Raw genomic sequence first — 15,408 nt, 5'->3', positions numbered from 1 at the left:
TTTTTCGGCCATATTGATGATGGAAAGATACGTTGTTGGTGCCTACAGCTCTACACCGGCGGGTAACGCAAGTAGCATGATTAAACACAAATGATTCCGATATGAGCCCGCGATCAAACATATGTGATTAATGCGACGTGAATCATCGCGACCCCTCGGAGTGAACGCACTTTAGAATGCACTAAAGACCAAACTTTTATCACTGTAAAAAATGAAGACGCATTATTTGCAGCAAAATGTAAGAGTAACTTTTAAGAGTTGCTCTCAAGTGATCACACACGATTAATCACATGTATGCTCAGAGCAAAAATAGCCAATCAGAGACAAGAATTACCCAACATCTGCCCATTGGTCATTCTTTTTTTACTTTCATTTTAAAAAAAAGTTCATTTTATTTCTGTGAAATCTTTATTATCTCTTCAGTAGTTATTTACATATGAAATTTAATTAACACAAATCTGACACATTAGTAATACCTTATATGAATATAGAAATAGGGAAAAAATTATAACAAATTGGCTGAGATGGAAGCAAAAAAAGAAGGCATTTTTACATTTATCTTAAGTCCAAAATTTCACTTTTAGCAGTTTGATAGAAACAGGCCCTGGTCTGACAATAACAGTCCAGCTCCCCCTTGTGGACAATCTGCAGTCTGCTAAACAAAGTTCATGAGAAATTTATAAGCAGTTCAAAGAGCTGCTTCGCATCTAACCAACCCCCATTACAATTCCAATCATCAGGAAAGATGAGATGTGATGTGTTAATAGGCTGCAAGCAAAGGGAGGATTACCTAAATAGGATGCTCCGAGGGAGTCCCTGGCCGTCTGGAAAAGTACTGGCTCATGAACTGAGGGAGTGGTCACATCCACGGTGGTCCAGGACACACTGTGGGAGGAGCCACAGGCCACACGAGTGATCTTCTGTCCCTCCAGACCCTGCACCAGGGTGGGCTTCCTGTTAACTGTGGTGGTGCCGTTCCCCTGCTGCCCATGATCATTGTCACCCCACGCATACACCTGACAGAGAAACAAGATAGAAAATCATCAACTTTACTTTCCATACTTTTAGATACACTGCTTAATGTGTAGGAACCTTAAAAGAAAAGCCACACAAGAAAAAGTAAAGGCATCACTCCAAGCACTCAATCTTAACAACCCTGTTAAAGTGGTCAAATATTGAGTAGCTGCCTCTCATCATAGGAAATGATGTGCTAACATTATTACATTTGTTCCGAGGGAAGGTATAATATAAGGTGAAATTGGCTGTGCAACAGTAAAGGTCAGAGGTGCCTGAAAAGGTAGAGTGAGAGTCGATAAATAAAGTCCCACTAAATGAGGGGAAATTCACACACTATTTTGATGTGAAGCCCCTTAAATCAGCAGGGCCAGCAGATTCAGCCCTGCAGTCCCAGGCTAACCTGTGCCACCTCTCGCTAAGTCAATTAACTGCTACAGCCATCTAGATGGGGAGATGTTGAATGTCCATGTCTCCTATCTACAGGCAAGGACAGCAATAACTTATGCAACTGTGCAGGCATTAATGTTGCAACTGCAGGTTTTTCCTTTAAAGGCATCACTCCAAGCACTCAATCTTAACAACCCTGTTAAAGTGGTCAAATATTGAGTAGCTGCCTCTCATCATAGGAAGTGATGTGCTAACATTATTACATTTGTTCCGAGGGAAGGTATAATATAAGGTGAAACTGGCTGTGTAACAGTAAAGGTCAGAGGTGCCTGAAAAGGTAGAGTGAGAGTCGATAAATAAAGTCCCACTCAATGAGGGGAAATTCACACATCTGGAACAGCGCCATGGCAGTAAATGAGTGCCTGAACTTTGTGCTCTGGTTTATAAAACTCTGATGGTGGTGGTTAGTACAAACCTGTCCTGTTTCTGTAACAGCCAAACAGTGCAGTGCTCCAACAGCAACATGGACAATCTTTTTGCCCCTCAGTCCCTCCACCATCTGGGGTTTCCGCACATGGACATCGGTGCCATGGCCCAGTCGGAAATAGTCGCCTTTGCCCCTGTTTGGAAACACAAACCGTAAACACTCATCGAAAAACAAAAGGACCAATGATAAATGATGAGGTACAGTTATTGTATCGGTCATCCATGTTACCAGGTCCACACAACTCCAGATTTAGTAAGAGCCAAGGAGAACTGTGCTCCACATTCAATTTGGCAGACACCCTGCCCATTGAGCCTCTCGATGTTCTGGGGGATGTTGCAGCCTTCACTGCCTCCACGGCCCAGCTTCCCAAAATCCCCATCACCCCAGGAGAACACCAGCCCTAACACAAATTAAAACATACATTACCAACTAGAAATTAAACCACATCTATCTAAGCCAAAAGAAAACTTCTAAAGAGTTTAAAGGTATTTTTTGTTTACATTCAAGGTTTCGGACCAAAATGCACTGTGTGTAATATTAAAATACATTCAACATTGGGACTCGCTCAGAACATAAATCTCTAGTGCTACTAATGGTCTAAAAGGAAGTGCATTAAAAGAAATACCTTCATCAGTGAGGGCTAGAGTTTGAGCATCCCTGCTCCCACAAGCCACCTGGATAACACGGTGGCCTAGAAGCACCTTTACCTAGATGATACAGCAAGGAGGAGTGCATGGTCAATTTACACACTTCATAGTAAATATGGATTCAAAGCAACTAAACATCATAAACTGTAATCAAGCTCTTATAATACCTCAACTGAAAAATTACATTCTCAGTGTTGTTTATTTCTGTTATTTTGCCCATTACTACACTTTAGCCCATCAGTGTTCCTGTGAAGTGAAGAAAGGGGTGAGATAGGAGAAATAGACATACCAGTTTTGGTCTCAGCTGAGTAGTGTTGTCTCCATGTCCAAGGCGTCCATATTCCCCCAAACCCCAGCTGTACAGCTCACCACTGGAGGTGATTGCAGCACTGTGAGAGCTGCCACAGGCGATGTCGCGGATTCGCTTAGTCTTCAGTGCCTCAATCAACCGAGGCTTGTCACAGTTCCTAAGAGGAAAAAACATACATTTCTTTCTCATTTTAATTTATACTTTTTATTGATTCCCCAGTGGGGAAATTACAATGTTTGCACTTTGCCTTGCTCAAGAGCACATTGGCAGTGCACAGGAGGTGAACTGCCACCTCTCCAGCTACCAGTCCACACTTCGGTCCGTATGGGGACTTGAACCGGCGCCCCTCCGGTTCCCAACACAGCTCCCTACGGACTGAGCTACTGCCACCCCTTTTTTATTTTTTTATTAATTAATTCACACATCATTGCAAAGTTGTCCATAACACTGCATCATGGAGATGTTAAACAGAAGTCACTTTTGATTTAGGAATTCACATTCTTTCAATAATGAAAATCATGATCTTTTTAACCATTTAAAGAATACCCAAATGGAGAAAAGGCTGATATGACCAAATGTAAGCAGCTGTTTGTGCAGCGTCTGTGCAAGATAACATACATTCTGCTGAAGTGTCCCAGTTTGCCGTCGTCTCCCTCTCCCCAGGAGAAGACCTTCCCGTCCACAGTCAGGGCCATGGCGTGGCGCCCCCCGGAATGCACGGCGACCTTCTTCACCACATAGTTACTGAGTGCAGTGATCTGCCGGGGGATAGGGATGGTCCCACTGGACAGGCCCAGGCCTAACCTGCCGTTAGTGGCCTCTCCACATGCATAAATCTTCCCCTCGACCGTCACTGCAAAAGTGACACAATGTTTAGATACACCATATGTGCATGTTATAGGAGAACATAAACTCCAAAAACATTTATCACCCACCTGCAAAGAGGCTTTTGGATCCACCGGCCACTTGTACCACATTGAGTGCAGAGAGAGTTTCAGAAAAGGAGGGCACCTTGATCTGTGAGGGATACAAACAAAACTGATTAGAGAATGCAGCAGCTTCTGAGCTTCTCCCACACGCTCACCCAAAGGATGTGTCTGGTCCCCTCTGCTTTACATTTTCTAAAGTGTCACATCCTCAAATGTGCTCAACAAACAGTAAGCACACATTGTTACATAATTACAAGACAGAGCATTGGCCTGTGTTGCAGATCTGATGCACTGAGTTCACTGGTGGAAAGTTCCAAAGCATAGTACAGTATTGTATCACTACTGCATTTTACTTGAGTATTTCCATTGTATTCTACTTCATACTTCTACTTCACAAAAAAGGGAAATATTGTACTTTTTTACTCCACTACATTAACAGCTATAGTTACTTGTCACTTGAAGGTGAATGTTTTGAATTTTACATTCAAAACATTATAGTCATCTTATAAAGACACATTGTTATAAACTACTGGAGTAGGTTACATAGTTAAAATGACCTCCACCTTGACCAGCTATAACATCAAAATCCTTATATGTCAATTCAGCAGTGATAATAATCTAATAACTTACAATCAAATAATATACCACTCTAAAAGTAAAAACTGGAGGTCTTTTACTTGTAATAAGAGTATTTTTACAGCACATTATTGCTACTTTTACTTAAGTAAAAGATCTGAATACTGCTTCCATCACTGTTTGGAGGTAGTAGCGATCAATATAATGACTAGAAAAACACTTTTCAATTCATAATATGGGAAGTGTTGTGTACAGCTCAGACTAACTTAGTTAGCCCTTTATGGAGAGGATTTGAGGCATGTAAACCATAGGCTAGTTTAGCAATTGGCTAATGCTGGGTTAAATATACCCAAGCCACACCTTAGAACCCTTGAGCCCTCCCAGCTGGTCCTTGTCATTCAGGCCCCAGACAAACACTTTGGTCCTGATGGTGGCTGCAGACTCCAACCCTGATGACTTCTTCCGAGCAAGACTAAAGGACAAAAAAAAAAAAAAAAGAGTGATTTTTTTTTAAACAGTCATGTTCAAATTAACCTTGCTGTATAGTTAATTTACACTACGGGAAATAGATCAAACACACTCAGTAAATAAATAAATGCAATTCCGTATCATTTTGGACTATTATTATTACCATATCTGTGTCTAAAATGTTGGAAAAGCTAGAGCAGATAATAAATAAAAAACACTTTTTAAAACAAAACTTGCTAAAGAAGTCCACAAGGGACCTACAATCATTAGATCTGAGAAAAGTCATTTAGTTAGTTCTGATGCTCACATTGATTTTCAGTGTTGGGCAAGTTACTTCCAAAATGTAATACATTATAGATTACTAGTTACTGTCATTTGAGAGTAATTAGTTATATTACAATATTACTGTCTCTGAATTGTAATGCGTTACACTACTTTTGCATTACTTTTGAGTTACTTTTACCAAAATAACAGGGGAAGTTTGATTTGGCAGCTAGCTTGTGAATCCACTTTAATACATCATAGATTATTCATATTTTGTATAATTAATATAAATATGCAAAGTAACTAAAGCTATCAAAAATAGATAAGTAAAACGTATAATAGGCAATTAGGAGAAAATGAAAATACTCAATTAAAAGTACGGCATTGTTGTAAAATGTTTGTTTATAGCACTTCAATAAGAAATTCATGTTGTTTAGTTTAAAACACTCTAAAGGAAATGTTCAATTATAGTGTGATTAAAACTCACTATTTACATTATTTACAGTACTTGATTTACAGCTGATTTGTGAAAAGGTAGCCTACACAACCTTTTGAAGTAAGCTACACGGAAGTTGTCTGTTGTGTAGCTACTCTTGCTAGCTTACTGAGAAGCAACATGTCCGTCAGGCTCAAGTTGTTCACTTTCTTGTTTGTAAAACTGCAACATATTGAACAGTAAATGGTCACAGTAAAAGACAAGCGCTTTTGGTCGTCATTCGAAGCCATTCCACTACAGGCAGAGTTACTCTCCACGGCTGATAAAATGCAATGATATTTACGTGTAGCAAGCCTCAGCATTAATTCCCGACATGTTTATATCTGTCAGCCGCTGACGTACCGTCACCTGTTGGGACATACATGCTGTCCGTACCGTCTCTGGTTCTGGTTCTGACCACGGGAACAGAAACAGGACAGCTCACTTCAACGCAGTGTAATAACTCCTGAAAATAATATCCATCTCGCAAATGTATCAGTCTCTGCAGTCATCTCAACCATCGAATACAGCGACAGGAAAATAATACGGCTTTTTTTTTTCCTGTGAAGAAATGTGTCGCGGTGTTGGTGAATTCTTAAAAAAAACGCACCACTAAATGTTGCGTTAAAATGCGTTGTAACTCGCGTTACTGAGACTGTAACAAGTATAATATTACCGAAATTGAATTAGTAATGCGTTATATTACTGCGTTACAGCAAAAAGGAATACATTACTGTAATTGCGTTACTTTTGTAACGCGTTACTCCCAACACTGTTGATTTTACATTCATTCGGCTTAGGTGGTGCCAAGTCTTATAATGATAGGGAAAACCCTGACTCTTAATGTAGCTTAATGGTCCCCAACCATGGTAAGCTTTCATAACGGCATGAAGCCATGCACCTGTGGGCATATACACATCAACATCTATTAAGCTATGTCAGCAGACACATGCTCTACATCCTGAATTTACTGGTTCACTTATCAAATCGATTGCCCTGCATCAGTAGAACCCCCCTGCCAGATTTCTCATGCTTGCTAAAGATGAGGAAAACATCTACAACCACACCACACTTATTCCTTCATGCGTTTGACAATCCAGCACTGAAACATTTATTCCTTGGCCCGTCATACCTCCCAGTGGCAGTTTTGTCATCATCCTCTTCTTCATTGTCAGATGCCAGGAAAGGGACTGTGGCCAGGTCTTCATCCTCAGCTCTGATGCGTCCAACAATGCCAAGCCCGTGAATCTTGCAGTCTATACCAGAGCTGCGGCACTGCTTGATTGCAATCTCGATGTATCTGTGATACTGTGGGGACAGACACCATTGAAGTTATTACAACACCAATCTTTACGGTAATAAACAATGATTCAAAGTCAAGTTGATGTCTATTATTAGGTCTGACCGCTATATTCCACTAGGCGTGTCTAGGCGAGCAATCGCGGCCATGCAAGTCAATGTTTGATATTCCACCAGGAGTGTCCCAGAAGTGTGCGTGAAGATGCTCTCTGCTCCGCTAAAGATACGTGCCAGGTCTATTTTTTACGCAAGGAGTGGGGGGCGTTCACTGTTCAACAGGCCGGGCAAGAAGTGGAACAGCGAGAGCATCCAGTCAATTTACCAAAAGACACCCCCCAATATCGTATATGTCTCCTCTACAACACCATGGACTACAAGAGATTCATCTTGGTGGTGGAAAAAACACAAGATATGAACATTATACAACATCACAGATCCTTTTTTATCAGGACAACGCCATAAAAGAGAAGGAATGGAGTTTAATTGCAGGAGTGCTTGGAGTGGAAGGTAGATACTAGCTAATAAACACGCCATTGTTCTTTGAAGTACTTGTAGAGACAATAAAATCTGCGAGTGGGACAGCAAGACTCTTTGCTTCGGAGAGGCTCCTGGTGTGGTATGGTGTGTGGCGGAGAACGGATCAAAACCAGAACGCAGCACAGATGCTCCCAGTGGAAAATACGGGTTAGCGAACTAACCTCAGTACAGTCACTCAGGAGAGGGACAGTGGTGTCTGTGGGATTGATGTTAATTGACTTCAGCTCAATCAAGTTGTTCAAAGAGCTTCCACCTGTATATTGAGAAAAAGAAAAACATTACTTATGATGATCAAAACTTAAAAATGTCAAGAACACCATGTTGTTAATGCAAGAGGAACTATTTGAAGAACAAACAGTAGATTACAAATGCAAACTAAGAGGCAAAAAAACACCCATGTTGGTAAACTTTTAAAAGAACAACATAAAATCAACTTGCCTGACACCACCACTAGTGAGGGCATGTAGCTGCTGTCCGCTGGATCCACAGTCATCTTCAGCCTGTGTACCAGAACGTCTGGGAAGAGCTCGAGACGAATCCAGTGCTGTGGAGGAAAGAAAGCCAAATTGTGTCAGGAGGTGATGCATTACACTTTAATAAAGCTAAACTAAATAGACTGTCATGCAGCTTATTGGAGTATGCAATTCAATCTCATGCCTTTCCCTGCGAGCCGGAAGACTGCCAACACTGATCACTGCAGTCAATGAGGCGTGAGGCCTGGTTTACGGAGGATGAGACATTGAGGCTCTTGACAGCACGGGACCAGTCGTCAATAAGCATCCCGCGCTGGCTGCTGTGATGCTTCTTGAGCTGTTTTCCTGAGCGGCCACAGAATGCTGGAGACTGGCCTAATTGAGGGGGGAGATAAACAATGGTAAACCTGTTGTTGCACACATAAAAGCATCACATATACTATGTAGGTGAATGTGTGACCAACCAGGCTCGTTGATTCTGCCAAAGGAATGCCTGGTGTTGTGTTTGCGGGTCTTGAAGCAGTTTTCACAGAAGTCAAAGTCGTCACAATTCCTGCATTTGAATCTGGGGCCGTTTATGGGAAACATCTGACAGCCATCACACCTGCAGACGAGACAAGTTGCATTTGAACATATTGAGATACATAGTTAATTGGGCAGACAGATACCTTAAATATATCCATACCTCACTCCAGGGTGAACACTGGGCACCAGTTCCATTTCAGACAGCAAGCCAGTCCAGTGGGACTGCTGAGGGAAGTCTACAATCACATCCTTTCCATTGGCACTGAAAGCTAAAAACAAAAACAAAAAACATGTAGCTCTCTTAGTACAGAAAATAGTGGATTCAGCAAACAACATCTTTAATAGCGGTGTTTGTTCAAATTATAAATAAAATTAAAATTGAAGATCAGTGTACCTAAGTTGACAACCGAGTCCTACGGAATATGCGGTGATGACGAGTTCGGGGGGTTAAGGATAGGAGGGGATGTGTTCATGTTGTAAATTGTATGTTTTGTATTTTGTTTAAAAACAAAACTGTTAATCAAAACAACAAAAATTGACTTCTTTTTGGATAATTTTAAAGGCTACAGAAAATGTCTTACCTTTCACAACCCCAACACTCCTGTGAGTGACGGAGCCCCATTTGTACTTTGGTGTGGTGACTGTGGGTTTCACCCTCACTTTGTCACCAATCTTTATGTGGGAGGGGGAACTTTGTGGTGGGAATCCTGGAAAAAAAAAAAATAATGATCCCAAAAAATTGTCATAGGGTGAAGAGAAAAAATACTGCCAAGCACTCACTTCTCGTTATCATTATAAGCATCTGGTCACATTAAAATCACATAAGCTTACCAAGTAGCTCGATGTGGATGTAGCGGACCCAGTACGTTCCTCCTTTTTGCTGCCAGTCACACTGCACATTTAAGTCATGAAGCCCATCTCTGTCCAGCTTGATCACCTTGCCGACATCTCCGTCATACACTTCCTCGTATGTTCTGCAGCACTTCACCATCATCCCCACCTGCAGAGAAATCAGGGATCTGTCTGACTTGTGTCACATTTCATTAAAGCAGCTTTAAAAAAAATCTTTAAAAGGCTGCTGCTCTTACCTGAATGTTCTCTCTCACATACACAGCGTAATCATCGTTGCTTTGGAAATCTGATCTCTTCTTAAATGTCTGGCTTTCAGTCACCACTGCACCTGGAGGCTAATGTTACACACAGGCAATATTACATTAATCATGTCATGAGGAGAATTTGACAGGCTCTGTGACAAGCGACCCAGTCTATTATTGAGTGGGGTATGGCAGAAATGAAAAGAGAAAGTAACATACCACAGGGAATGTCGGCTCGGCCTCCTCCAGCTCCTCTAGCACCTCCTCATCAGAGTATTCATCTGACACAGTGTCGGCATCTGACACCTCAGTGACGTGAACGTCTGGATGGTCCAGCAGCCAGCCCACCAGAGCCTCAACACCTGATGTATATGCTCAATTACTCTCCAAAAATAGATCTCCAATGTTATATCACAGTGACACAAATATAGAAGACATGCTGCGGCAGTGACAGCTACAGAGTTTTAGTTAGAGTAAAAGTGATGGAAAGTTTTGCAAACAAGTATTCCTATGTATTCACAAATTCAGGATTGTGTCATATTAAATTATACCTGGGACACCAGAGGCGCTGCCTGTAGTTCCAGAAAGTGACTTCAAGGCAAACTCAATGTTTTTCCGTGGGAACCCCATCTCCATAAGCTGGAGGACTATGGGTAGTGGAGGTACAGGGGAGGTCTTCTGCTTCTTCTGTTTGGGAGGTCGGACATGTTGTATGGTGACAGGCGTGGTGGCCTCACTGGAGCTGCTCTCCTCAAACAGCGGAGAGGACGGGTGGGCAGATTCCACAGCCAGGTACTGACACACCGCCAGAGCTGCAGCCTACATACACAGCGATACACAGATTACGCTGAGCTCAAACCGAATACACCAGCTCTACTGTGTGCAACATTACAACGCTGTACCTGAGAGAGGCCAAGTGACTCACCTCCATCTCTTGCCTGTCAAAAATGGCTTTGATAGGGGAAGGCTGAGTGGCAGCAGACAGCAGCTGCTGCAGGAGGATCAATGGAGGCAGCGGACCCTCAGGGGACAAGTCTCCCACATCAGGAGATGACACCACTGGGTCCTCTGCACTCACACACAAAAAAAAATAAATAAATAAATAAATTAAAAAAAATTGGAGAGGTGTCATGAAAAAGCCCAAACAGAAAAACTAGATAACAGCAAAATGGTGCCTCAAACTTCTTCTGTGAACAACTCAGTTTACATCCACACCCCAGTCTCAGGGAAATCTCCAAAGTGTGCAAGGTAAGCAGATTGGTTAATTAGGCACTCCCACACAGTAGCCGCTGTTCTGTATCAAAATAATTTGTATTAATTGTGCAAACATGATCAAATGTCCACCCACACACACCCAAATAATAATTTATATCTTATAAAAATGCTCTAATATGTGAGGTTCAGATGCATTTTCTACTCTCTTTTTTTTTTTTTTTTTTTGTAATTGCAATGAATCTCCAATCAATTCAAAACCAAAATGACACAATAAATGCAGTTAAATATAACTGGATGTGAAGTCCTATGAAAACAGGGCATAAATAGCATTTGTACCACGCTGAACTGGACTAAGCAGCAATAGGTTTCCATAAAAACTGTCCTAACCAACTTTCAAGACTCAAAAACGCAGCCTTTCACTGGGTGAGGTCTTACCACTGGGGTTGGGTCCTATGTCCACAACTGCCGTCTGGGAGAGGATCTGCCTGAGTTTGTCCTGATGAGACAGCAGGGCCCGTCCCGCCTTTAAAATATAAAGCCTCAGCTGCTGGCACCGCAGCAAATGGATGTCCACCTGGTCAGCTGGAAACACAATTAAGGTTTGATTAAATCCACTGGACTAGACCTTAAGCTGCGAACAATCAACCAAACCCTTACAGATTAAAAGCTTTCGTCGTGGTAATTATTGGAAAACAGACAAAGTATTATTTATCATACAATTAATTAATGTGTATTGCCAGGGCACTTTACCAGAAATTTGTTTAAACACAGTCAATATTTGTTTATTTTATACATTTATGCGTCACATGTGAGTCAAGTCTACGACATTTGTTTTTTGCGTCTCTCTCTGTGGTTTCTGTACCTGTAAGCCCTCGACTGAGGGACTTCTTCATGTGTTGTTTCTCCAGTTTGCTTCCAGCCAGGCTGACCAGCTGGGCCCAAACTGCAAGCATGGGCTCGGTGAAGGGCAAGTTCTGCACACTGAAGGATACTGCAGGCAGCTGAGCAAAATGACAGCAACAAATAAGAAAATCAGTATTTTATTTGTCTATTGAACTTAAAGTAAAATGAGAGCTAATGTGGTATATATGTGGTTATATGTACAGATATGTCAATCCAAACCCTTCCATACCGGTTTGAGATGGCTGAGCAAGCAAACCCTACAAGTCCTCATCTCATAAAATTGGACAGTGATGCGTCCTTTTGGGGTGATGCGAGTGACTGTTCCCTCTCCATATTCCTCATGAATAACTTGGCCTCCTAGCCTGAGGCGCCCATCAATTCCTCCAATGACTGCCATCACTGCCATCAGACTGCCCACTCTTGGTCCATCAGAATCAGGAAAATACTCCTCCAGGAAACACTGTAATAGAGAGGGGAGACATTTCCAATCACCATTTTTTATCAATTTAGCAAGAATGAAAGTTACCATTTTTAAAAACAAAATAATTCAATCCATAATTGTGCAATTTTTTCTTACTGCTTTAGACTGACAGCCTGCCATAACATCTCCAATGGAGCTCAGCTGAGTGTTAATGTAATCATTTATCATGCTGTTCCACTGGCCAAGAAAGTGCAGAGTGCGCAGAACAGAAACAATCTCCTCAGCCAGTGTGCTGCTGTGAGTGGCTGTAAGAGACGCCTGAGGGCGGGACTTCCTCCTTCGCAGGGAACCCTCTGTGCAGAGGAAGTAGCAATTTAACAATACATAAAAAATAAACATCACATTTTCAGTGAGAGCTCGAGTATGATTCAAGACCGTACCTCTGAGAAGTGGCAGGTCTGAGGAGCAGGTGCTTAGTAGGATTCCCAGAAAGTTAAACAACTTCTCCACCAGGAACTTCATGTCCTGAGAGCGCTCCGTTTTGTCCCATGAGGGCAAGACTGCCTGCAGGAGACGTAGCGCCAGGATCTGGACGCAAACACACAGCATGCACAAGACAAGTGTTACTTTCACAAAGTTGGTTGCCATCCAGAAATGTTTGGCAAATGACAAATAACTTTCCACAACAATACACAAGTCTACTTCTCTGAGGTTCTACCTAATAACATACTTTCCTAACAGCACATCTAACACATGATGGTAATTATCTCACCTGTCTCTGCAGAGTGATGGCATTGAAGGACTGGTGTCCCTCAACAATTCGGATCAGCAGGCTAATCCATGCAGAGGTGCTGAGCGTGCTGCACATTTGGGGCATGAGAGCAATGCTGCGTATGAAGCCCAGCGTAGACCAGCTCCTGTGCTGCTCCCGAGAGACCAGCCGGTGGGAGTGACACCCTGACAACAAAGATGGGTCTTTTAGAAAAAGATATCAGCCAACAACGTGTCATGTAAAAATATATAAATGCTCTTTATCAACATGGCAGTTCAGCTACCTGACTTATCATTAGCTCCACTCTCCACAAGCATCCTTAGTAGCCCACAGAGGGTCCGTGTAGCATCTGTTTGTAACACCTCTGCATAGATCCCAGCTGTTAGAGACAGTGTCTTCAGCAGGTTGACTGTGCTGTTTAGCATCATAGCTGTCGGGTGGCTGCTCTTCTCCATCAGCTCCACTTCTGTAACGAAGAGAGGACATTGTAAATGTCATTATTTGAGCCTCACACTTTGCTTGTAGCCATGGTGATTTGTACTGAGGCAGTATTGTGAACTGACCCGTGTCATCCTCTGTGTCGGAGTCCTCAGTCGGGGGCTGGGCAGCTGGTGGGGGTTCTGCCAACTTTAGGTCATATTTGCCCTCTTTGCCCATTCTGTAGGAGTTGGTGCTGCTAGTATCCCACTGGACCCTGATCCAGCCATCCTCGCCCAGCTCCCCAATGACCCGACCGAGACCTGGTGCTGGGCCGTCCTGGACAGACAATACACAGGGTCAAATACTAAACACCAGGCTTCTATTTGTATGTTTAGTTGGTAATTACAAAGCAGTAATCCATTAACTAACAAGTCTGTGAAATGGACTCAGGTACCTGATCTCCCCATTTCCAGTCGACTCCCCTCATTACCCTGGTGCCTATCTTCATCATGGCAGCCAGCTCAGGGCCTGAGGCAGGGAGGGGGGCGGGGGCAGCCTCCTTTCTGGACTCCTCCAGTACTGTGGCTGAGCCTCCGTGTGCACATAAACTCAGGTCCTCCTCACTGCTGTCTGTGCTGGGCCCTGGAAATACAACAATAGAAGAGACATCAAACACTTACATCCATAAATGTGTACAGGTGTACTTCCATTCTGGGTAACCTGTATGCATTCTACTGGACAGTACTCACCTATGAGCCTGAGTATACTCTGCGTGAGCGCCAATATGCCAGAATTTAGTAAGAGACTGAGGCTGTTGGACCCGTGTTTCAGGGACAGCATGTGTATCATGGCCAGAAGAAAGCGGGCTTGCGGAATGGTGCCAAGACTTGGTCCCGCTGGGTTCTCATTGGTGATGGTCTGCAAGGGAACAGGCTGCACACCTGGTTACAAGAACAGGCAAATTAGTTTGTGTATAACAGGTGTGAACATTATAATATATGTCACAGCATAACCACAACTCTGGGTCCCTCTCGTTTCTTGTCTAGGACTTCCAAAAGTTTTGGCTGCCTGTGCATGTATGAATCCCCACAGATATACGTTCCACTGCCTATCAGTTTAGTTTTCTGAGATGAACCAGACATACAATCACGCCACTCACCGAGCTCTTTGAAGCGGGCGCTGGCCTCAAGCAGGATGTTGCGAACATTGTGGATGGCCCAGGAATATAACTTGCCGAAGGTCACCTCCAAGAGCATGCGGTTGAAGGGAGGGATCAGATCCACGTCCTTCAGGCAGTCAGACAGGGGCTCTCTGAAAGGGATATTTGAAAAGTTAGAAGGCTTGATACCCTGTGGCTAAAACAGATGCCATGATTACATTTTGTGTTTTTTTGCTTTAGCAGTTACACAAAATCACAGAAACTGATTGCATGATGTCCACTGAATGATCATATTTGAATGCACCAATTAAGATATCATTTCACTCGACAAGATTCAGGGAAGTTCTTTAATTACTTTTTTCTTTTACCATAGATATAAAACTGTTGACTTACCCAATGTTGGTCCCTTCTGGTATGACCCTTTGCCAGCCACAGAGCATTGCATACTGCACAGACGGCAATAGGAAGCTTTTGGAGGCCAACTTCAGCATGGTGTCGATGCCCTCGAGTCTCACCTCAGCCCTCTCCAGCTATAATAAAAAACAGAATTAACTGCCATGTATGTATTTTTTTTTTTTTTTTTTTTTTTTACCTCTTTACAAGTTCAGAGTGAATTATACACATCTTGCTTTCCCTTTATTTGTTTCTACTTGTTGTTCCTTTGTTTTTGCTACTTATGAAGCCAGTGATGATCTGTTGTTAACAATCACCTGTTTGAGGAGACATTTCCTCATCTTCTCTACATCCAGGGGCTCCTCTTTCAGTGCAAACTCCACTATGGTGGCCATAAGGCTGGACTGAGAAAAGATACCCTGAACACTGTGTTTCAGCCACCGGTACCTTTGGACATTGGCCACAGTGTTAAGAAGCGGATGCCATTTGTCCTGCTGTAAAGTAATAAAAACAATATAGCAATGTCAAACTGGACAACCATAGCCATTGTGTTGTCTGCAAACTAACCTATCAAAAGCTATACTATATACTATACTTGTTATACTGTGTCTCAAGCAACAAGGTTATTCATTTTTAG

At 42.6% G+C, this 15,408-nt stretch overlaps 1 protein-coding gene across 3 annotated transcripts in view; it reads right to left on the bottom strand.

The window, feature by feature from the left end:
• The window catches only part of herc2 (HECT and RLD domain containing E3 ubiquitin protein ligase 2), a 53,549-nt gene that overhangs the window by 20,389 nt on the left and 17,752 nt on the right, over window positions 1-15,408 (bottom strand). For all 3 annotated transcript variants that reach the window (XM_031309458.2, XM_031309460.2, XM_031309459.2), the window contains 33 exons: window positions 15,089-15,265; window positions 14,772-14,908; window positions 14,379-14,530; window positions 13,969-14,160; window positions 13,674-13,861; window positions 13,363-13,555; window positions 13,083-13,265; window positions 12,800-12,984; window positions 12,468-12,615; window positions 12,184-12,380; window positions 11,836-12,066; window positions 11,566-11,704; window positions 11,139-11,285; window positions 10,414-10,556; window positions 10,040-10,307; window positions 9,708-9,850; window positions 9,483-9,581; window positions 9,226-9,394; window positions 8,976-9,101; window positions 8,555-8,663; window positions 8,334-8,473; window positions 8,054-8,244; window positions 7,835-7,940; window positions 7,558-7,649; window positions 6,693-6,868; window positions 4,714-4,825; window positions 3,784-3,865; window positions 3,467-3,701; window positions 2,828-3,005; window positions 2,517-2,598; window positions 2,120-2,291; window positions 1,880-2,024; window positions 791-1,016 (listed from right to left, as the gene is read on the bottom strand). In XM_031309458.2, the coding sequence (XP_031165318.1) occupies window positions 791-1,016; window positions 1,880-2,024; window positions 2,120-2,291; window positions 2,517-2,598; window positions 2,828-3,005; window positions 3,467-3,701; window positions 3,784-3,865; window positions 4,714-4,825; window positions 6,693-6,868; window positions 7,558-7,649; window positions 7,835-7,940; window positions 8,054-8,244; window positions 8,334-8,473; window positions 8,555-8,663; window positions 8,976-9,101; window positions 9,226-9,394; window positions 9,483-9,581; window positions 9,708-9,850; window positions 10,040-10,307; window positions 10,414-10,556; window positions 11,139-11,285; window positions 11,566-11,704; window positions 11,836-12,066; window positions 12,184-12,380; window positions 12,468-12,615; window positions 12,800-12,984; window positions 13,083-13,265; window positions 13,363-13,555; window positions 13,674-13,861; window positions 13,969-14,160; window positions 14,379-14,530; window positions 14,772-14,908; window positions 15,089-15,265 (5,263 nt within the window). The remainder of the gene's footprint in view (window positions 1-790; window positions 1,017-1,879; window positions 2,025-2,119; window positions 2,292-2,516; window positions 2,599-2,827; window positions 3,006-3,466; window positions 3,702-3,783; window positions 3,866-4,713; window positions 4,826-6,692; window positions 6,869-7,557; window positions 7,650-7,834; window positions 7,941-8,053; window positions 8,245-8,333; window positions 8,474-8,554; window positions 8,664-8,975; window positions 9,102-9,225; window positions 9,395-9,482; window positions 9,582-9,707; window positions 9,851-10,039; window positions 10,308-10,413; window positions 10,557-11,138; window positions 11,286-11,565; window positions 11,705-11,835; window positions 12,067-12,183; window positions 12,381-12,467; window positions 12,616-12,799; window positions 12,985-13,082; window positions 13,266-13,362; window positions 13,556-13,673; window positions 13,862-13,968; window positions 14,161-14,378; window positions 14,531-14,771; window positions 14,909-15,088; window positions 15,266-15,408) is intronic.

The sequence above is a fragment of the Sander lucioperca genome, chromosome 11 (assembly GCF_008315115.2).
Source record: "Sander lucioperca isolate FBNREF2018 chromosome 11, SLUC_FBN_1.2, whole genome shotgun sequence".
NCBI classification, from domain to species: Eukaryota; Metazoa; Chordata; class Actinopteri; order Perciformes; family Percidae; genus Sander; species Sander lucioperca.
The sequence above is the reverse complement of the archived record's forward strand: the minus strand, read 5'-3'. Positions and strand labels throughout refer to the sequence as shown.